Here is a 23,833-nt window from a genome sequence, read left to right as displayed (position 1 = left end):
GTAACTTTGGAATATATAGGCACAGTAGTTTAACTCGGGAGTTTATAACTTGATATCCATAGAATTTTAGAAGCCCACAGGACAGAAGGAGACTATTCAGTCCATTATCTCTGTGCTGGCTGTTTGGAAGGGCCATTGAAAACACATTCCTGCTCTCTCCTCATAGTCTTGTATATTCCTCTGCTTTAGATATCTTTCCCAGTTGAGGCAAAGAGATATTTTTTCCACTGGGGTTATATCATTGCCTGAATTGAGTCTGGGCAGGATTTCCACCCAGGCAGTCTGACCTCATTATGACTCCAACTCATTGAGGGGCGCTGGAGGAGAAGTTTGGGCTACCCCCGGGAAACGCTTTCAGGTACATGCAAGTGAGGGCGTTTGTGAGGCAGCAGGTGAGGGAATTTCCACTACTCCCGGCACAGGAGATTCAAGATAGGGTGATTTCGGGTGTATGGGTCGGAGAGGGCAAGGTGTCGGCAATATACCAGGAGATGAAAGAAGAGGGGGAGGCTTTGGTAGAGGAGCTGAAGGGTAAATGGGAGGAGGGGTTGGGGGAGGAGATTGAGGAGGGACTATGGGCTGATGCCCTAAGTAGGGTTAATTCCTCTTCCTCGTGTGCCAGGCTTAGCCTGATACTATTTAAGGTGGTTCATAGAGCGCATATGACGGGGGCGAGGCTGAGTAGGTTCTTTGGGGTGGAGGACAGATGTGGGATGTGCTCAGGAAGTCCGGCGAACCATGTCCATATGTTTTGGTCATGCCCGGCACTGGAGGGGTTCTGGAGGGGAGTTGCGGGAACAGTATGTAAGGTGGTAAAAGTCCGGGTCAAGCCAAGCTGGGGGCTAGCACTATTTGGAGTAGTGGACGAGCCGGGAGTGCAGGAGGCGAAAGAGGCCGGCATTCTGGCCTTTGCGTCCCTAGTAGCCCGGCGAAGGATCTTGCTAATGTGGAAGGAGGCGAAGCCCCCCAGCGTGGAGGCCTGGATAAATGATATGGCTGGGTTTTTCAAGTTGGAGAGGATAAAGTTTGCCTTGAGAGGGTCTGCGCAGGGGTTCTACAGGCGGTGGCAACCGTTCCTAGACCATTAGATGAAGGTCGGACAGCAGCAGCAGCAACCCGAGGGGGGGGGGGATCGTTCGTTTGGGGGGGGGGGGCAGGGAGAGGGGGGGGAAGGGGGGTTTCTTTGGGTGGCATTTGAGCAAGAAAACACATGAATGATCCGGAAACTGACATGTACGGGATGAATCCAATGTACAAAGTTCTGTATCGTATTGACTTGCCATGTTCATGTCTTGCCACGCAAGTTCTCTTTCTTTTCTTTGTTCCAGGGGGGGGGGGGGGGGGGTTGTTGTTTGTAAGGTGGAAAATATTGTTGAACAACTCTTAATAAAAACATATTTAAAAAAAAAAAAATGACTCCAACTCATTTTCCTTTGTTCAATTAGATAGATAAGTAATGCATGGTCTCCATGGTGCTTACAGAGAGAGCCTGCAACTGCTGAGCCGATTACTTACTGCTACACCCAAATAAGATCAAAATAAAACATTAAATGTCCTCTGCATAACCCTTGGCACGGGTAGGCCAGAATAGACAGAGAGGTGGCAACGACCAAGTCATCTCGCTCTCTCTCCTTCAGTTAATTTTCCCCCGTTCACTCCATTGCATCAGTGAGCATAGCCACCCTGTTCTCCTGCTACTGCGGCAAAAAAGATGAGTTGGTTGTTTTCCGTAGCTTTAGCCTCATTTAACTGCAGCAGAGGCACTTAAGGGCAGGTGGTCAATATTACATAGGAACAAAGGAACGGGCCAGTTAGGCCCCCGGGCATGTTCTGCCGTTCAATGAAACAATGGCTGAACTGTGACCTAACTCCATATACCTTATTTTGCCTCATATTTCTTAATACCGTTGAATTTTTAAAAATCTCTCAATCTCAGATTTTAAATTTACAATTGATCTAGCATCAGTTGTTTGTGGAGGGCTGACCAAACTTCTACCATCCTTTAAGTGTAGAACCGTTTCCAGTTTCACTTAGAAAAGATCTGGCTCTAATTGCTGGACTATTTTGGCTAGGTGGAAAGAGGGGAAAGCAGAAATGCACAAGAGCATATTTACAGATGGGGATTTGCTGGTAGGAACACTGTCCTACTTTCTCTGCTACACCATGCTATACTCCAAGAAACTGGATGATAGCGCCAAGTAAAATCCAGCCCAAACTGTTTATTCAGTTCCGATAATCTTTGTAACTGCACTTCAATTGCTGCTTTTGCAGGAAGATGAAAACTAGGGAGGATAGAACATAGAGCAGTTTCAAAGTAACACCATTACCCTTTTCCTGATTGGTTAAAGAAAATATAAACGTTAAAGTAATCTGTCACACAAAACAAAATCATCTTTGTAGAGATCTTGCAAAGAGTTGCCATCATGATCTTTCTTTCTTTAGCTTCTCCAGTGACAAATGTTATGAGGAAGAACTATCTTTAAGCATAGCTACGCACAACACCATACATATATTTGAATAATGCCACTGAATAACTGAGAGTAGTACTGACAGAGACTGACAGATATGCTGATTAAATCTGACGGTGGATTCCCTTCAAATCTTCTTAGTTGAATCATAAAACACCACTAAGCCAAACAATAATTCAAAGTTACTTCAACCTTATTAAGCCTAGAAGATGCTGCTAAAAAACAAATTTATATTTAGGAATATTTTGCTTTATTCGCCATACCAGTCTAAGTATATATGCCAGTGACATGATCTATTAGGTACATTGGTGTGATCGCACAAGATAAGGCTTGTGATCTTTAGTCTTACATGCAACTGCAATATGACTGGAAAACAAAACTGTCTTTCAAGGAGCTGAATTACATTTTCTCATCAGAGATAAGAGCATCAGGTGTCTGGGTATATCAACTGAATGGACAGCTGAAACAAATAGACTGCATTGCTACTCACTCGACTTTTCTCCACCACGTACACATATAGGTTGAGCAAATGAGTTAACACGTAACGGATTATATGTTGAAGTCTCACCTCACAAGTGCTAGGAAGTTTTAATTTCAAACTCAGAAATTTCTTTATTGTCCCCACCGTGACTCTGGTTGAGCAGCGGATAAATTTCTTCATTAAGCCCTGTTGGAATGTGATACAAATAGATTTCTGTTAGCAGCAAATGTGCATTTGCAGTGAGCAATTTCTGGAGTTGTCACACACTGAACTTCAAACTCCAACAACCATAATGTAACAGAAACCATCACAAGCTAATTTTGGCTATTCATCTAAAGAAAAACATGTTTTAGCAGTAACTACTGTTAAACTGGAATTATGTTCGATTGAAGGTCCCCATGGTGCCAAATGTAATATAATGAAATTATCTATAACAGTGTCTTCTAGTTATTTTTTGTTATCCAATTTGGTATTCTGGATAGCAATAACCTGGGAAAAGACACTGACGTACAAACTCTCCAATGGTGTCTTCAGGTTCTAGTCACAATGGTCAATGTGAAGGGAAATCTACCCATAACCCACTGTCTCCCTCTGTGGCATAAGTGGATGGAATTTGTCTCATAAGAAAGTTTTCACAGTAATATCTAAAAATCAGTGTTGACATGAAAAATAGGATGAAGTTAGAATATTTAAAATTCTTGAGTATTAAAAAACTTGCCCAATACCCAAGATTTTTGTTGGTATAAGATGTGGTAAGTTGCGCACTCTGAACATCTTCACAACTGGGGTGGCAAAATGACTAATTCTGGCAAGCACCTCAAGTGCAATGAGCATTTAAATCCCTGTGATATTTCAGAGAAAGAAAATAGACACATATGGAGATGAAAACACTGTTGTATTGTTAAGAATGTAGGAAAATTACAGCTACAGCCAGTATCCTCTGGCAAGCCCCTATTTATTTGCACCATTTGTCCTTGTCATCACCTCTGCAGAAATTCTACTGTAACCCTCTAAGGCATTAAATTAACGCTACATTATACATTGTTTTATCATTCACTAAGTATCTCTTAAAGAGTAAACCCTTAAATGAAGGCAAAGACGTGTTAATACCTTTACAGTATTATCCCCTGATTGCCCATTGTTGCGGAGACAGTCTAGACAAATGGCAATCTGTGGATCACTTCTGTGATAATCCTGATCTTCTTGGTCCTCTTCTTCTTCGATTTTAGCTTTCTTCGCTTTGGGGCCTTCATTATCTTTTCAGAAACACAGACAATCATTAAAAAATATATGCAGTACATAACTCGCTGCAATAATCCTGTCACAAGTAAATTTTCTGAGACGTAATATTTTATTTTCAAAAATCTTCTCCTTCATCACTGTGCCAAATGTCCAACCATTTAAATTACACAGATCCCTGTATGACTGAAAGCTTGGTGACCCAGATCAATTAGCTAAAAACAGTTAAGAAAATTGCACTAGTTATTGGTAGAATTGTCTACCTCTGCTCACTAATCTTTGGTCATTTCTTAGCACAGTTAAAGTTACAGGAAGGAGAGATTATAACATTTTGTGTTGCAATAAAAGTTATTTGTCGGAAATAACTCATTGCTCCTTGTCATACTCTGATACTTTACACAGGGCAGCACGGTGGCACAGTGGTTAGCACTGCTGCCTTACAGTGCTAGAAACCGGGTTTTGATTCCGATCTTGGGTGACTGCATGGAGTTTACACGTTCTCCCCACGTCTGTATGGGCTTCCTCCGGGTGCTCCATTTTTTTTCTCACAGTCCAAAGATGTGTCGGTTAGGTGGTTTGGCCATGCTAAAATTTCCCCTTAGTGTTCAAAGATGTGCAGGCTAGGTGAAGTTATGGGGATAGGGCAGGGAGTGGGCCTAGGTAGGGTCCGCTTTCAGAGGGTTGGTGCAGACCTGATGGACCAAATGGCCTGCTTCTGCACTTTTGGAATTCAATGGAGGTTTCCTGGTCAGTTGGTCAGGGTCCCCTGATTTCTTACAAGTTCCAAAACAATCATTTTGTATACATTTATCATCTTTATAGAAGCTCTTCCCCAGTGTTCTTCAAAATGAGAGCGCAAGACTTTTTCGGGATGATCGTATGAAAAATGCATTTTTAGCAACAAATACTAATTTGGCAATCTGGGTTTTTGTGGAGCCTGCAAGAGATGGAAAGGTGGTGTGAGGGGTGGCTGAATTAGACGGGCTAATATTTTGATTTCTCAACGAGGGGTAGAGATGGAGAGATTAAGTCAGTGGTATGTTTGTGGCATGTCGGGCCTCATGCTATCCTGTGATGCGTTCCTACTTGTAACACATTTGCATGACATGAATACTTATTAGTATAAAATGTCTTTTGATTACATCCCAGCGTTAAGATAACATTCAGATCACATTCGCTTAACGGTGGTGTGCAACAGTTGGCTTTCTGCAGTTGTGTCTGAGGTCAGCGGTGATCCTTGTTGACTTTTGTGGCACAAGGGAGGGAAGCAGGACATTGGCAGCATGAATGGAGGCTCGGGACCGGCAAGGGTGAATCAGTGGTGAGGGAGGAGGGCTTGTGGAGTGGGGTCAGGGACATGAAGGAGCGGAAGGGAAGGCAAATGGAGAACAGAGGATGGGGTTGGAGCATGGAGGAGTGAAGTGAGAAGGGCCTGGCATCCTGAACGTTGTGGGGTGGTCAGTCAAGGTCAGAAAATTAGGGGCCTAAAGACTGGTTTCGGCACTGCCTCTATGTGGGTCCATCTCAGGGCTTTGAGTTCACTTCCAATGTTCCAATGAAAGATAGGGGAGTCAGCGAAGCCTACAAGTTCTCCCATGTCCCAGAGTGGCGAGTACAGCAGTGGACACGAACATGAACATCAATAAAGAGAGAAAGGAAAAACACGTCATAATTTCTTCCACAAAAAGGAAATGTCCCTAACTCCCCTGTAACCATCAGTCTGTGCCAACCATGAGACATGGCACGGTGGAACATTTAGCTCTCTGGCTCAGTTAGTCTCAACAAATCACAATGATGCACAGATGAATTAAGTGAAACCAACATGATGTCAAATATTTATAAGTGAAATTCAAATTTGTAAATTACCCGTGCCACTTTTGTTTTCTCAATAAGTCTTAAGTTAATGGCACTGGATTTGGGCTGGAAAGTTGTGGCCATGATAAATTTCCTTGCTGTTTGTCCAGGAGGCTCTTTTATAGCCCACCAATATCTGCTACATTGTCAACTGATGGCCTCCCGCCATGTGATCGCAGTGTCTCCCGGTCACGCTGCTGGCACTTTACATTTTCCTTGGAATCGCGTGGAGCCAGCAAAAAAGCAAGTGGCACCCACTTCCTGTGCCACCGTTGGGAACAACGCGCCACAGTTAAAATTACACCCATGACAGTAACATTTACATGGGAGCAGTAAGGATAGTGTTTTGGAATTGGAGTTAAGGCACATTGCTGAAGTTGAATAAAGGAAGCTTTCCTCTGCATCCGACCACATTATATCTGGCCGAGTAACATAGTCAGGTCACTGGATTTAAAAAAATAAAAATTCGGAGTATTCAATTCTTTTTCTTCCAATTAAGGGCCAATTTAGCATGGCCAATTCACCTGCCCTGCACATCTTTTTGGGTTGTGGGGGTGAGACCACGCAGACACGGGGAGAATGTGCAAACTCCACATGAGCAGTGACCCCAGGCCAGGACTGAACCCGGGTCCTCAGTGCCATGAGGCAACAGCGCTAACCACTTTGCCGCCGTGCCGCCCATCCGGTCGATCACAGTATGAACATCTTTCACTTCTCAACACTGGCAGTTAATCTTGATAAACACACAATTCTCCCATTAAATAAGTAAAGTACAGTTTTAAAATGTGATTCCTTCACTATCCCTCTGTCCTTCCTCTCCTTTCTAAGTCCCTTCCCTCTTCACCATGGGTCTATTATATTTTATCAGAATAGGCAGGTGTATGATCTGCTCCTGTATCTTTGCCATTGGTCACTAATATATGCACTAAAAACTGAATGAAGATGATTCAACTGCAGTGTTTTTTCCAAATTGGCAAAATGAACCAGGCTTGGGTTAATGCTTTCCTCTAAATTTACCAACAAGATCTGGCATCTCATCAGGGATTCCTCAGCGTAAGCCAACTAGCTGAATCAATGTACCAAAAATATGACTGAAAGAAATCTGTTACAATCTTTAGTTTTCGAATGCAATTGGCTTATTTCTAAAATAATTCTGCAGTGGTCGTACGCATTAAAGCCCTTGATCATTGGAGTCTTTAAGGAGGAAATTGTTAACTGCATACTAGAGTCAACAATCTAGTTGACTCACTGGGAAAGAAGGAAATTAGTTAGAGAGTCAGCATAAGTTAACTGCTGGTGCCTCCTTGTATTCAACAGCAGGAAGGTGCTGGTGCGGAATGTTATTCTCAACTGAGGGACAATGAATGACATGAGGGCCTAAAAAGATGAATAATTTTAAGCAAAGTGGGGGGTTCAGGATGGGTGATGAAAGATGCAGATTATAAGCTCCCAAAAGACACCATCAGAATCATACCATGATTGGGAAATAGGTTTAAGGTGTGAGGGGCAAGGCTTAGAAGAGATGTACGAGGCACATTTTTTACACAGAGGGTAGTGGGTGCCTGGAACCCGCTGCCGGAGGAGGTGGTGGAAGCAGGGACGATAGCGACGTTTAAGGGGCATCTTGACAAATACATGAATAGGATGGGAATAGAGGGATACGGACCCCGGAAGTGTAGAAGATTTTAGTTTAGACGGGCAACATGGTCGGCGCAAGCTTGGAGGGCCGAAGGGCCTGTTCCTGTGCTGTACTTTTCATTGTTCTTTGTTTGTTCTTTGTTCTATACTAGCTTTAAGCATTCCTCAACACTAATGGCTATCTTTATCAATCCCCAAGCAAACAAATCAAGCTGTCCTGAGACAACAGCACTTTACTTCAATACCATGAGAGCTTTTAGGTCAATTCCTTAAACTAAAGATGATAGCCAGGTTCTGTTCAGATTACCTTCTCCATTCTCTTGTGGTTTATTTTTTTTCCAGAATTCTTCTTCCTGCCGTTTTTCCGCTGGTCAAAAGAATATAAATATTGGCTAAGTTTTTCAATGAATTCTTCAATTTACTGTTAAAAAAAGTTACAAAAGCCACTATTTTTATTTTATCATACACGCCATATGCTGACAATTTGCCTGCAATTGGAAAAGTCAGATTTCACCAGGAAATTTGTTTTGGCAAGCATCACCAAATGTTAAGCTTTATAGAAATAACTCAATGATAAATATTCACTTTTCCACAAACCTTTTCCTTTGCAGGTAAGATAGTGGGTACATGACAGCTTGCTTCCAAAGTTTCAACATAACCCATATCCATTAACATTACCGAAGCAATCAGGATTCTGTCTTACAACTCCTGTCCCCACTTCACAAGCATTGAGATTGTCACAGAAAAGGCATAGCAGCAACTATTTTGTTAATCTAGTTTGGGACTGCACAAAAGTTGTCAAAATAGCACAGCAAAGATTATGCAAAGCCTGGTTTACACGTCAAAGGACATTCCTCAACTATTGATTGATCATGATTGGCTTATAGGGTTGGGGGTCAACTGACCTTTATATCCACCAGGGGGAGACGGTGGCATAGTAGTATTGTCACTGGACTAGTAATCCAGAGACCCAGGTTAATGATCTGGGGACCCAGTTCAAATCCCACCATGGTAGGTGATGGAATTTAAACTCAATAACATTTCTGGAACTAATGATTACCATGAAATTATTGTCGATTGTTGTAAAAACCCATCTGGTTTTCCTTTTAGGGAATGAAATCTGCCATCCTTACCTAGTCTGGCGTACATGTGACTCCAGACCCTCAGGTTAATTCCTAAATGCGATCTGAAATGGATCAGCAAGCTACTCAGTTGTATTCTACTGCTACGAAAACACAAAAAGGAATGAAACCAGAGGGTCACCTGGCATTCAACCAGGCACCGGAAACGACAATGGCAAACTCAGCCCAGCTGACTCTCAAAGTCCTCCTTACAAAGGGACTTGCGCCAAAGTTGGGAGAGCTGTCTCACAGATTAGTTAAGCAACTGCCTGACATAGTCATACTCACAGAATCATAGCTTGCAGACAATATCCCAGATTCCACTATCACCATTTCTGTCCTTCTGGTGAGACAGGACAGAACCAGCAGAGGTGGTATACAGTTGGGAGGGAGTTGCCCTGGGAGTCCTCTACATCGACTCGCGACCCCATGAAGTCTAATAGCTTCAAGTTAAACATGGGCAAGGAAGCCTCCTACTGATTACCACATACCAGCCACCATCAGCTGATGAATCAGTACTCCTCCATATTGAACACCACTTGGAGGAAGCACTGAGGGTCGCGAGGGCACAGAATATGCTCTGGGTTGGGGTCTTCAATGTCCATCGCCAAGAGTGACTTGGTAGTACCACCACAGACTGAGCTGGCCGGGTCCGAAAGGACATAGCTGCCAGACTGGGACTGCAGTAGGTGGTGAGGGAACCAACAAGAGGGAAAAACATACTTGACCTCATCCTCACTAATCTGCCTGCTGTTGATGCATTAGTCCATGACAGTATCGGTAGAAGTGACTACCGCACAGTCCTTGTGGAGCCAAAGTCCTGTCTTCACATTGAAGATACCCTCCATCGTGTTGTGTGGCTCGACCACCGTGCTAAATGGGATAGACTTTGAACAGATCTAGCAACTCAAGACTAGGCATCCATGAGGCGCTATGGGCAATCAGCAGCAGCAGAATTATATTCAATCACAATCTGCAACCTCATGGCCTGGTATATCCCCCACTCTACCATTACCACCAAGCCAGGGGATCAACCCTGGTTCAATGAAGAGTGCAGGAGAGCATGTCAGGCGCAACATCAGGCATACCGAAAAATGAAGTATCAACTTGGTGAAGCAACAACACAGGACTGCTTGTCTGCCAAACAGCATAAGTAGCAAGTAATAGACAGAGCTAAGCGATTCCACAATGAACACATCAGATCTAAGCTCTGTAGTCCTGCCACATCCAGGCATGAATGGTGGTGGACAATTAAACTCACCGGAGGAGGAGATTCCACAAATGTCCCCCATCCTCAATGATGAAGAAGCCCAGCACATATGTGCAAAAGACAAGGCTGAGGCATTCGCAACAATCTTCAGCCAGAAGTGCCGAGTGGATGATCCATCTCGGTCTCCTCCGAAGGGCCCCAGCATCACAGATGTCAGTCTTCATCCGATATGATTCACTCCACGTGATATCAAGAAACTACTGAAGACACTGGATACTGCAAAGGCTATGGACCCTGACAATATCCCGGTAATAGTACTGAAGACTTGTACTCCAGAACTTGCCGCACCCCTAGCCAAGCTGTTCCAGTACAGCTGCAACACTGGCATCTACCCAGCAATGTAGAAACTTGTCCAGGTATGTCCTGTACACAAGAACAGGACAGATTCAACCCAGCCAATTACCACCCTATCAGTCTACTCTCCATCATCAGGAAAGTGACGGAGGGAGTCATCAACGGTTCTGTCAAGCAGTACTTACTCAGCAATAACCTACTGACTGACGCTCAGTTTGTGTTCCGCCAGAATCACTCAGCCCCTGACCTCATTACAGCCTTGGTTCAAACATGGACAAAAGAGCTGAATGCCAGAGGTGAGGTAAAAGTGATTGCCCTTGACATCAAGGCAGCATTTGATGGAATATGGAGCCCTAGCTAAACTGGAGTTAATGGGAATCAGGGGGGAAACTCTCTGCTGGTTGGAGTCATACCTGGCACAAAGGAAGATGGTTGTGGTGGTTGGAGGTCAACCATCTCAACTCTAGGACATCACTCTAGGAGTTTCTCAGGATAGTGTCCTAGGGTCAACCATCTTCAGCTGCTTCATCAATGACCTCCCTTCCATCATAAGGTCAGGAGTGGGGATGTTTGCGGATGACTGCACAATGTTCAGTACCATTCGTGACGTCTCAGATAGTGAAGCAGTCCATGTCCAAATAGAGCAAGACCTGGACAAAATCCAGGCTTGGGCTGACAAGTGGCAAGTTACATTTGCGCCACGCAAGTGCCAGGCAATGAACACCTCCTACAAGAGAGGATCTAATCACTGCCCTTGACATTCAATGACATTACCATCACTGAATCCCCCACAATCAACATCCTGGGGGTTACCATTGATCAGAAACTGAACTGGACTAGCCACATTAATACTATGGCTACCAGGACAGGTCAAAGACTAGGAATCTTACGATGAGTAACTGGCCTCCTGACCCCCTAAAGTTTGTCCACCATCTACAAGGCACAAGTCCGGAGTGTAATGGAATACTCTCCACTGCACTGGATGAGTGCAGCTCGAACAACACTCAAGAAGCTTGACACCATCCAGGACAAAGCAGCCCACTTGATTGCTCCCCCTTCCACAAACATTCAATCCTCCACCACGACGAACAGTGGCAGCCATGTGTACCACCTACAAGATGCACTGCAGTAACTCACCACCCTCACTTGGAAATATATCGCCGTTCCTTCACTGTCGCTGGGGCAACATCCCTCCCTAACAGCACAGTGGATGTACCTACACCTCAAAAACTGCAGTGTTTCAAGAAGGCAACTCACTACCACCTTCTGAAGGGCAATTAGGGCTAGGCAATAAATGCTGGCCTAAGCAGCGACGCCCACATCCCGTAAATTAATTTTTACAAAACCTCTCCAATAAACGGGTCGCCTGTTACCATGCTTACTTCACTGGCACCTCCTGCCTGACACAATTTGAAGTATATAGGAGAAGTAATTATCTGCTTATTTCACATTCCCAGCTGCCACTGTTGTATCTCCTAAACTTGTCTAGTTGGATAATCTATGTAAATGTTATAATTTCCAGTTTGCGTGTTGGAAACATGGCTCCAAAAAAAATAGCAAACCTGTTATTTCTGCAAAACTGCTGAATGTTTGCAGCTCAGAATGGTGCTAGTTTATCTTCAATAATTCCAATATCATTCATTGCAGCAAAATTTCCACTTGAGTGTTAATTTGCACAATGTCATTAAAACGTGTTGTGTATCAGCGTTGTACATTGCATTGATTTGATTTATATTTTTTAAAAGGTACTTACAACCTTATTTCCTAAAGAAATTTAAACTAGGGATTGCAATATTTACAGCGACTATATTAATTGTTCAACTAATTAAGCACTGTAGACACAAAAGTGGCATGTAGTGTGTATGGAACCAACAAATAATTACACCTTGAATGAAATTCTTTCGCAGTGGGAATTATACTAGATTCCAGGAGCTGTGTTAAGAAAATAAATCCTTCTGCCCTACCTCCCCATTGCTCAATCATTGCCCCATCGCTATCCACTCAACCCACCACCCCAAATCTGTCACTCATGTGCTTACTAAAAGTGTAAAGGGAATACCATTGCCTGCAAGCTCCCTTCAAAGCATACACCATCCTGACTTGGATCTATATATCTGGGGCGAAATTCTCCGTAATCGGCGCGATGTCCGCCGACCGGCGCCAAAAATGGCGCAAATCAGTCCGGCATCGCGCCGCCCCAAAAGTGCGGAATCCTCCGCATCTTGAGCGGCCGAGCCCTAACCTTGAGGGGCTAGGCCCGCGCCGGACTGATTTCCGCCCCGCCAGCTGGCGGGAAAGGCCTTTGGTGCCCTGCCAGCTGGCGCGGAAATGACATTGCCGGGCGGCGCATGCGCGGGAGCGTCAGCGGCCGCTCACGGCATCCCCGCGCATGCGCAGTGGAGGGGGTCTCTTCCGCCATGGTGGAGACCATGGCGAAGGCGGAAGGAAAAGAGTGCCCCCACGGCACAGGCCCGCCCGCGGATCGGTGGGCCCTGATCGCGTGCCAGGCTACCATGGGGGCACCCCCCGAGGCCAGATCGCCCCGCGCCCCCCCAGGACCCCGGAGCCCGCCCGCGCCGCCTTGTCCCGCCGGTAACAGAGGTGGTTTAATCCACGCCGGCGGGACAGGCATTCCAGCTGTGGGACTTCGGCCCATCCGGGCCGGAGAATCGCCGGGGGGGGGGGCCCGCCAACCGGCGCGGCGTGATTCCCGCCCCCGCCGAATCTCCGGTGCCGGAGAATTCGGCAACTGGCGGGGGCGGGATTCATGCCAGCCCCCGGCGATTCTCCGACCCGGCGGGGGGGGGGGGGGGGGGGGGGGGGGGTCGGAGAATCCCGCCCCTGATTCTTCATTATCACAGGGTCAAAATCTGGGAACTTCCTCTTTAACAGCACTTTGGATGTACCTGCACAAGATGGACTTGTTCAAGAAGGGCAGCAACACCCCTTTCTCAAGGCAATTTGAATAATAGAATCCCTAGGTGCAGAAAGAGGCAATTCAGGATACCGAGTCCGCATCAACCTTTCAAAAGAGCACTCTAACCATGTCCAATCACCCGTCCACCCGCCCTACTCCGTAACTGAACCTGCACATCCCTGGACTCTAAGGGGCAATTTAGCATGGCCAATCCACCTAATCTGCACATCTTTGGACTGTGGGAGGGAACCGGAGCACCCGAGGAAACCGCGCAGACACGTGGAGAACGTAAAAACTCCACGCAGACAGACACCCAATTGGAATTGAACCTGGGCCCCTGGCGTTGTGAGGCAGCACAGCTATCCACTGTGCTATCATGTGTCCAATTAGGGAAGGGCAATAAATGTTGGTCTAAATAAAAATAATTGGAGATCTTGCTCATTCATCCCTTCAGCATCAACTCTTCTGTAACTTTGAGTAACTAATTCAAGTTTTGCATTTTCATAATTTGCTTTTGAGTATCATTTAATCAGGACTTAACATTCATTACCCTGATTTAACCTGGAAGCAAGACTGAGATAGTAAAAAACACAAATTAAAGGTCAATGGACTGCTTTCCATTTCTCCTGTTCACTAGTTCACAAGTGACTTTTTTTTATAAAGTTAACAAAAGGAGGAAAGCATGTCCTTTAGAAACCAAATTTGCTGCTAATTTGTTCCAAAAAATCCCAAAGTTTCTTTTGTCAGTTACATCAATGGTTTTCACTTCTGGTGGCGGCCATGGTGTGAGTGGTTGCACACAGGGCAGCTCTGGTTCGAAGGCGTTGGTTTGAGCTCTATTTATCCGAAAGCGGGGGAAGTTTGACAGGAAAGTGTAGCTGAAGGTGTGGAGGAGAACGTCCCCCCCGTGAGTGACATGTCTACCGGTTACCAGACCTGGCCAAGGAACTGGAGGAGACCTGTGGCACAGTAGCGATTGGGAAGATAGCGGGGGGGAAAGGATTGTCACAAGTTGGAAATCCCAGATGGAACAGTTGATGACGTTTATTCGAGAGGAGTTCCGCCAGCAGCGAAAGGTGATGCAGGAAGATCAGTCGAAGGCCATCGAGGGAGCGGTAGCACCCCTGAAAGGCTCGATGAAGAGAGTCGAGAAGTGCCTGGAGGCGCAGGGGTCGCAGATTCGGGAGAGGGCGAAGGTGATGTCCGATCACAGTGATCGGGTGGTGGTGTTGGAAGCGGAGGTGGTGCTCCTGGGGCACCTTTGCAAGTCGTTAAGGGCAAAGGTAGAGGAGCAGGAGAGTAGATCCAGAAGGCAGAACCTGCATGGTGTTGGCTTGCCAAAGGGTGTGGAAGGCACGAGTGCCATGCGATATGTCTAAAGGATGCTGGTGGGGGCTGTAGCAGAGGGGGTGCTGCACAACACCCTGGAGGTGGATAGGGCGCACATGTCCCTAAGGCAGAAGCCGAGAGCAAGGGAGCTGCCACGGGGAGTGATTGTGAGGCTCCGTAGGTTTGTGGCGAAGGAGAAGATCCTGTGGTGGGTTAGGGAGAAGCAGAACTGCGAATGGGAAGGGACCAGGGTCCGAATCTATCAGGATATTGGAGCAGAGCTGGTGAAGATGCGCCGGGTTCAACAAGGGCAAAGCGGTTCTATACCGAAGGCAGATCCGATTTGAGGTACTGTACCCGGCGAAACTGTGGGTGACATTTGAAGGCCAGGCGTATTATTTTGAAAGCCCAGATGAGGCCAATGTCATCATTAGAGACCATAAACTGGGGGTGAACTGAATGCTGATGGGAGACGGAGGAGGTTGGCCAAGTGGGGGTGGGGGAGAAGGGGTGGGGTTGGGTAGGGGTGAGGGGGATGCGACATGGCAGTGTTAGTGAATGAACGGGGTCATGGGCAGAGAAGGGGGTCATCTTGTACAGGCCAGGTTCATGCAAAATCAAAGGAGGTAGAATTGTAAGGGGAGGATGGTAGACAGTAGAAGGGAGTGGAGGCGCCAGCCTACGGTAAAGGTTCGTAACATGGGCTGATAGAGGTGATAGATAACATAAAGGGGTGTGGCGCACAAAGACTCCGTGAGACAAACAGAGTGAAGTCGATGAGGCTTTATTAAGCGTGTCTGTTCCCCAGCAGCCCGATAGTAAACTGGCATGCGGGGGAAGGCACCGGCTTCTTATACTTCGCCTTCAGGGCGGAGTATGAGGTCAACGGCCAACCAGGACCCGGGATCTGTCAGCCAATGACATTAGGGCTTCCAGTCCCACATGACCCCCAATACATACTACCACATTCACCCCTTGTCAAAAATGAACCCGGCGGGGTGATGCTTCGTATGGTGGTAAGGGTTTACAGTACTGGTCCTGGGAGGAGAGAACAGTTACATGGTAGGACCGTATTGGACAGTATCGTCCTGTTACAACTATTTGGCCCCAGGCCGGATAGTTCTCGGTGGAGTTCTATATGGCGTTTGGAACGGAGTTGGCATCACATTTACTGGAGATGTTACGCGAGGCACTGGAGAAGGATTGGATTTGTTGGATTTTGTTTATTGTCACGTGTACCGAGGTATAGTAAAAAGTATTTTTCTGCGAGCAGCTCACAGATCATTAAGTACATGAAAAGAAAATACATAATAGGGCAACACAAGGTACACAATGTAACTACATAAACACCGGCATCGGATGAAGCATACAGGGTGTAGTGTTAATGAGGTCAGTCCATAAGAGGGTCGTTTAGGAGTCTGGTAACAGCGAGGGAGAAGTTGTTTTTGAGTTTGTTTGTACGTGTTCTCAGACTTTTGTATCTCCTGCCCAATGGAAGAAGTTGGCAGAGTGAGTAAGCCGGGTGGGAGGGGTCTTTGATTATGCTGCCCGCTTTCCCCAGACAGGTGTAGATGGAGTCAATGGATGGGAGGCGGGTTTGTGTGATGGACTGGGCTGTGTTCATGACTCTCTGAAGTTTCTTGCGGTCTTGGGCCGAGCAGTTGCCATACCAGGCTGTGGTGCAGCCAGATAGGATGCTTTCTATGGTGCATCTGTAGAAGTTGGTAAGAGTTAATGTGGACATGCCGAATTTCCTTAGTTTCCTGAGGAAGTATAGGCACTGTTATGCTTTCTTGGTGGTGGCGTCGACGTGGGTGGACCAGGACAGATTTTTGGAGATGTGTACCCCAAGGAATTTGAAGCTGTCAACCATCTCCACCTCTGCCCTGTTGATGCTGACAGGGGTATGTACAGTACTTTGCTTCCTGAAGTCAATGACCAGCTCTTTAGTTTTGCAGGCATTGAGGGATAGATTGTTGTCGCTGCACCACTCCACTAGGTTCTCTATCTCCCTCCTGTATTCTGACTCATCGTTATTCGTGATCCGGCCCACTACGGCAGTATCGTCAGCAAACTTGTAGATGGAGTTGGAACCAAATTTTGCCATGCAGTCGTGTGTGTACAGGGAGTATAGTAGGGGGCTAAGTACGCAGTGTTGCGGGGCCCCGGTATCGAGGACTATTGTGGAGGAGGTGTTGTTGTTTATTCTTATTGATTGTGGTCTGTGGGTCAGAAAGTCGAGGATCCAGTTGCAGAGAGAGGAGCCAAGTCCTAGGTTTTGGAGCTTGGGGACATTGGCCCAGTCGAAAATCTGGGCTAATCCTGAAGAAGAGGAAGAACGCGTTGGAGTGTGGGTCATACAGGCCGATATCACTTTGAAAAACGGACATGAGTGTTGGCTAAGTTAGTGGCGGGGAGGATGGAAGGATGTGTTCCGTGGTGGTTGTAGAGGACTAAACGGGTTTCGTAAACGGCAGGCAGCTTTCCAGTAATATTAGGTGGTTATTAAATGTAATCATGACCCTTGTTGTAGGGACAGTTGCTGGAGGTAGTGGTCTCTGTGGATGCAGAGAAGGCTTTCGACCAGGTGGAGTGGCGGTAGCTATTTGAGATTTTGGTAAGGTTTGTGTTTGGATTGAAGTTTGTGGCATGGGTGTGTCTGCTGTTACCCGGTGGATAAACGTGATGAGTTCACAGAGTTTCAGGTTGCACCAAATGTGGAGAATGTGAGGCGGTGGTGGGAAGGTGAGGGGTTAGAGTGGGTTAGAATGGAGGATGAGTGCTGTAAGCAGTCCAGCCTGAGGGCCATGGTGACAGCGGCGCTTCCGCTGGTGTCGAGGAGGTACACGGTGAGCTTGGTGATGCAGTTCACGATAAGGTGTGGAATCAGTTGAAGAGGCACTTTCGGGGAACGAGCCAGGGGTGTCCGCTGGCGCTGCTGCTATTCCCGCTGCTGATAGAGCCCTTGGCGATGGCCCTTAGGGGGTCAGTAGAATGGTAGGGGACTGTGAGGGAGAGTAGGGAACACTGGGTGTCGCTGTACGCAGACAAACTGCTGCTGTTGGTGTCGGACCCTTTGGAGAGTATGGGGAGAATTATGGACATACTAGAGAGGTTCGGCCTTCTCGGGCTACAAGCTGAATGTTGGAAAGAGTGAGGTGTTTCCGGTGAATGAAGCGGGTTGGGGAGCCAATCTTGGGTTGTTGCCATTTAGTGTTGCCAGGGACAGGTTTAGAAACTTGGGGGTTCAGGTGACGGGGGAGTGGGTGATGATGCACAAATGGAACCTGACAAAGTTGGTGGAGGAGGTTAGAGAGGACTTTAGGAGATTGGATACGATACACCTGTCATTGGCGGGGAGGGTCCAGGTGGTAAAAATGAACGTTCTGCCAAGGTTTTCGTTTGTATTCCAAACCGTCCTGATCTTCGTTCCGAAGGCCTTTTTACGGAACTGGATGTAGCGATTTCGGAGTTTATATGGGTGGGGAAAGGTACCTCAGGTGAAGAGGGCCCTGCTACAGAGGCAGAGGCAGAAATGGGGGTTGGTGTTACCAAAACTGTTACTACTGGGCAAGAAATGCAGAGAAGATGAGGTGGTGGTGGGAAGGAGAGGAGTTAGAGTGGCTGAGGATGGAGGAGGACTCCTGTAGGGGTCCAGCCTAAGGGCCATGGTGACAGCGGCTCTTCCACGGGCATCAAGGAGGTACAAGGTGCATTTGGAGGTACAATCCACGATTAGAGTGTGGAACCAGTTGAGGAGGCACTTTAGGATGGAGGGGATGTCAGTGCTAACACCACTGTGTGGGAACCACGGGTTTAAGCTGGGGGAGATGGATGGCATGTATAGGAGGTGGAGAGAGGTGGGGCTGGTGAGGGCGAGGGATTTATATCTGGAGGAGAGGTTTGCAAGTCTGGAAGAGATGAGGGAGAGGGTGGAGTTGCCGACGGGAAGTGAGTTCAGGTATATGCAAGTGAGGGAGTTTGCACAGAAGGCATGGAGATGGTTTCCTAAGCTGCTGGAGTATACCATGTTGGAGTGCTCCTCCCGGATGTGGAAGGGGTGTGTAGGATTGCTGATATATACGGATGGCTGGGGGAGCAAGGGAGAGCCAAGTTGGTGAGGATTAAGGAGAAATGGGAGGAGGAGCTGGAGGGGAGGGGAGATAGGATGGGGAGTGTTGAGTGAATTCGACCTCCTCGAGTGCGAGGGTGAGTTTGATACAGTTTAAGGTTGGACATATGCACCATATGACTCGGGTGCGGATGAGTGGGTTCTTCCGGGTGGCAGACAAGTTTGAGAAGTGTGGGCAAGGACCAGCTAATCACGCGCATCTGTTTTGGGGCTGAGAAGTTGGATACTCGGAGGGAGTGTTTGGGACGTTATCAAAGTTTGTGGGGGTAGAGGTCGGGCAGGACCCTATGGTAGTGATTTTTGGGGTGTCGGAAATGCTGGAGCTGATGGAGGGGTGGAAGGCTGACGTTGTGGCCTTCGCCTCTCTTGTTGCCCAATGAAGGATTCTCTTGGAATGATGGTCGACAACGCCACTGGGAGTGGCGACCTGGCTGGGGGACTTCCATGACTTTCTCTGGCTGGAAAAGATCAAGTTTGAATTGGCAGGATCAGCGGAGGGCTTTGAGATATGTGGGAACTGTTCATGACCATGTTTGAGGAATTGTTCATCGCTGTGGGGGGGGGTGAAAAATCTGCACAAACTATGAACTGACGTGTGGAGAATATCATCTGATTTATTTATGTTTTTGTACTTTTGAATATGTTTGGAATAAGATACATTTAAAAAAAATCAATGATTTTCACATCCACAGAAAAAAATCAAGAATGTGACCATTACTCCTATATTTTTATTTCTAAATGGATGTTGTTGGCCTGAATTTCTGAAATAGAAAGCAGTATAACTGTTCAAAAAACAGACTGTGCATGGCACAGTAACACAACCCAACCACATTCAATTCAATGTTGCAAATCTTCCTTTAACATTTCGCCAACAATAGAGTTAAATCACAATTTGCATAGAAACTATTTATGACTAACAAATTATAACTGACAAAACACATTTTTGGAGTGGTGCTGTAGTTGACGGCACTGCCAACCCTGGGAGATTTGACTTTGAGTGGTGTGGCATGGGTTTGCACGAATTACTCCTCAACAGTCAACTCCCAAGCTTAGCTGTGCCTTCAAGGGAGAACTGAGCAAAGTCAATTTCATCTCTGCGGAAAAGATTGCAAAAAGTCAACAAGGAAGGACTGTAGTGGTTCAAGAAGGCAACTCACCACCACCTTCAGAAGGGCAACTAGGGATGGGCAAGAAATGCTGGCCTAACCAGTGAAGCCCACATCCCGTAAATGAATAAAAAAGAAAAGAGTCCCAATCCTGTGCCTTTCCCAATATGCAATACAATATTAGCAGCAGCTAAAAAAAACTGTTCGCCTTGGAGAAAAAAAGGCTCAGGAAGATTTGATCGTGATGATCAAAATCATGAGGGGGCGGGACAGGGTAGATAGTGAGAAACTGTTCCCCCTTGTAAAAGGATCAAGAATGGGAGGGCACAGATTTAAAGTAATTTGCAAACAAAGCAAATGTGATGTGAGAGAAAACGTTTTCACACAGTGAGTAGTCTGGAATGCACTGCCTGGAGGTATGGTGGAGGCAGGTCCAATCGAGGCATTCAAGAGGCCATTAGATTTCTACTTGAATAGAAACAATGTGCAGGGGTATGGAGAAAAGGCAAGGGAATGGCACTGTCATGATACTTGCTTGGCAAGCCGGTGCAGGCACGATGGGCTGAATGACCTGCTTCTGTGCCATTAAAATTCTCTGATTCTGTGACTGCATGCTCAGGTAAGAATAGGGGCATGTATGTTGTGTGCTAGTGAAAGCAAGAAATATATATTAACTACAAAAATCCTTTGGAAAGTATTTATTAACTGGATTGACTGATGGGATATTCATTAGAGAAGCTGAACCAAAATCCAAACGAACCATTGTCTACCCAACATACTTCGAAATGGCCATCAGTTGACACTATTAATGCTGGTATTAAAAACATGACTAACAATTGTGCAAAATTAAATTTTCAGAAGGACTTCTATTTGTCGGGTTATGTAAAGTTTGACCCTTTAACTAATTAAGTATTTAACAGTTTTTAATAGGGCTGAGTCTATTAAACATTAAACTGAACAATAAAAAATGAGCCTGATCCACTTACTTTCTTTAAGACCAGGCACCAGTTTAAATATAATTTCTTCTAGCGTATTGTCCAACCTTGAAAACAAATTCAGAAAACATCACCGTTGGCTCCAAAGACATTCAAATTGGTCAATCCCAAAGTTAATGAGAAATTATCATGCTCAGTAATTCAGTTAAAAGGAATAGACAATAGGCCTAATATTCCTCCCTTTATGTGCATGTATCTGACCTGTACCAGGACACACAACTCTACTTTGACTGGATAGGCATTGAGCTGCATTGCATATTTGACAAACGTGCTAATTCTTTATACAGTTTTGGAGACAGCAAAGTTCAAGACAAGGGTTTTTCAGTTTCTAGAGTAAGGAGGAGAGGAGGAACACACTTTTCCATCTATTGACCTTTACTCTGTGACTTCATTTTGTAATAAATCTATGTTTATGTGCTTCTGAGCAAAGGAGTAGACAATGCCCATAAATCAGAAAGTAGCTCATTTCACATGCTGATCTGCATGTATTGGATTATATTCATGGTATAATCCATTATTATATCATGAAAGAGATTATTTTGTTTTGTCAAAAATCATATTTAAAAAAATATTTTCATCGGATGCAGGTGTTACTGGCTAGGCCAGCATTTATTGTCTATCCCTAATTGTCTTTGCGAAGGCGGTGGTGAGCCACCCACCATCTTGAATCGCTGCAGTCCATGTGGTGCTGATGCTGTTAGCAAGGAAGTTCCAGGATTTTGACAGCGAAGGAATGGCGATATAAAACCAAGTCAGGATGGTGTGTGGCTTGGAGGGTGATAGTGTTTCCACGCATATGCCACCCTTCTCATGCCAGGTGGTAGAGATTGTGGGTTTGGAAGGTTCCTTCGCAGGAGTTTGGACAAGTTGCTCCATTATATAGTACACATGTTTCTGTGATGAAGCTGATGTTTTGCTGTTCTCAGGTGACTACATAATTCTTAAGGGGAATGAGGTCTCTTGACTTGATGCACAACAACATCACAACTTGTATTGGAGAGGTTAGACTGACCAGCTGACCTTTTCCTGTCTTACATCTTTGCACATGTATATGTCTCTTCTGCTGTATATCTATGGGGCCTTCTTATTTTTTGCACCCACTAGTTCATTCTCTAATCCTGTAAGAGTGCCTGCACTAGCACCTGTCAGAAATGACGTTTGCATCTCAATATCAAAATTAAAATAATTATCATTACATTCGGGAAAATGTATTGTATATTTATTGAATTATATTTTCTCAAGAACCATGATTGCCATCATATTAAATATTATTTTGTAAAATTCCATCAAGCCTTGATGCCAATCAAAGGTATTGCTGAAGAATCTTCCAATCCATTCTGGACATGTCTGGTCACATTACTTATCAAACCATTGTCAACGTTCACAGTGAGGGCATAAAATACAAACTCAACCATGTCACATTGGTCGGTGAGATTAATCAGTCTCACCTTCAGGATGACACAATTCCTCCCATATACACTTTTCTCCCTCCCTCCAACAGCACAAAAGGAGTTAAAGACAGGCTTCGCTAATCAGTAATTGGATAAATAAATATGAAGTCTTTTATAAAGCGAAACAAATGGAAGAACCATATTACTCACAAGTGATAAAGCTACAAGTGAGCTACAAAAGTCCCTTCCTTGTGGAATTTTCTAGTTAGGCACTGAGCAGCTCAAAATTAAAAATAACATTAAATTGGTGCAAAAGCATTTTTGATCTGGAAAGAAATCTAACTTATTATCTTTTGAAAAGTTAAGATAGTAACAGAAGTATTTAAAGATTTGGGTAAAACCTTCCAAGAAATAAATTAATACATTGGCTTTAAATAAATGCTATCCGTTTTAACTCATCTTTTACATAACTGGAAGGACTGTTGAGTCAGAGAGGTAAAACCATTCTCAGGTATGTGAAAATATTAACTGGTTCCTTGGTCAACTTTAAACTCTTAATTTTTTAAACCTCAATCTTGATTTAGGTTATTTCCAAACAGCTGCCAGAGAGAGTCCTGAAAGTAGCTTGCAACTAAGTTATTCTCGAGGTAATTTCATATTCACCACATGAATGAAATGAGAAGGATTGCCTTCGCCCACTGGATAAGCTGGCAGGTGGGGCTTGGCCTGCTGCATTTTACCAGCAATGTGCGATTTCTCCTATTTCTGTCTGATACCATCACCAACTCATTTGGCCAGAACTATCCGGTCGCTGCGATTCAATTTTCTCGCTGGCAGGTTTCGTGGCGGCATGGGGTGGTTACAATGAGAAATCCCATTGACAATCGGCAGGAAGATAAAATCCCACTGCCAGCGAACGGCATGTGGCTGAGAAACACGCGGGCAGACGGGAGAATCCTGCCCAGTGTCTAGTGCAGTTTCATGTGAAATTTGGCGCCAAACAATAAACATGCTTGTCAACTATTAACAAATAGCTGTAACAAACTTTTCGAGCGGTGGTACAATGGGGTAAACACATGTGGGCGGGAGTTTCTGATCCTGAGGCTAAGTGTTGACACCGTCATAAACGCTATCGCGTTTTACGACGGTGTCAACAAGCCCCAGGAGCAGCGAGCCTGAGCCCTACAGGGGGCCAGCACGGCACTGGAGCAACTCACGCAGCTCCAGCTGCCAATGCTGGCGTCAAAGAGGGACCGCGGCATGCGCGCTGCGACCGGCGCGAACTCGCGCATGAGCGGTAGCTTCCTTCTCCGCGCCGGCCCTGACGCAACATGGCGGAGAGCTACAGGGGCCGGCACGGAGTAAAAGAGGCCCCCACCAGGAGAGGCTGGCCTGCCGATTGGTAGGCCCCGATCGCGGGCCAGGCCACTGTGGAAGCCCCCCTCTGGGGTCAGATCTCCCTTTCCCCCACCAGGCCGCCCCCTGCAGGATGGACACCGATGTCCCGCTGGGTAAGACCACATGTGAACGGAGCCAGCGGGACTCGGCCTATCTCGGCAGCCACCTGGCCCATCCTGCGCTGAGAATCGCCGGGGGCC

General features: G+C 46.0%; 1 protein-coding gene across 7 annotated transcripts in view; it reads right to left on the bottom strand.

The window, feature by feature from the left end:
• Nucleotides 1-23,833, bottom strand: part of pcgf5b (polycomb group ring finger 5b) — a 340,525-nt gene that overhangs the window by 70,765 nt on the left and 245,927 nt on the right. For 6 of the 7 annotated variants that reach the window (XM_072479025.1, XM_072479026.1, XM_072479031.1 and 3 more), the window contains 4 exons: nt 20,836-20,891; nt 7,988-8,047; nt 4,060-4,205; nt 3,037-3,135 (listed from right to left, as the gene is read on the bottom strand). In XM_072479025.1, the coding sequence (XP_072335126.1) occupies nt 3,037-3,135; nt 4,060-4,205; nt 7,988-8,047; nt 20,836-20,891 (361 nt within the window). The remainder of the gene's footprint in view (nt 1-3,036; nt 3,136-4,059; nt 4,206-7,987; nt 8,048-20,835; nt 20,892-23,833) is intronic. The other variant, XM_072479030.1, reaches the window with a different exon arrangement.

Source organism: Scyliorhinus torazame, chromosome 16, assembly GCF_047496885.1.
Source record: "Scyliorhinus torazame isolate Kashiwa2021f chromosome 16, sScyTor2.1, whole genome shotgun sequence".
Lineage (NCBI taxonomy): Eukaryota > Metazoa > Chordata > Chondrichthyes > Carcharhiniformes > Scyliorhinidae > Scyliorhinus > Scyliorhinus torazame.
This window is presented reverse-complemented; position numbering and strand designations above follow the sequence as displayed.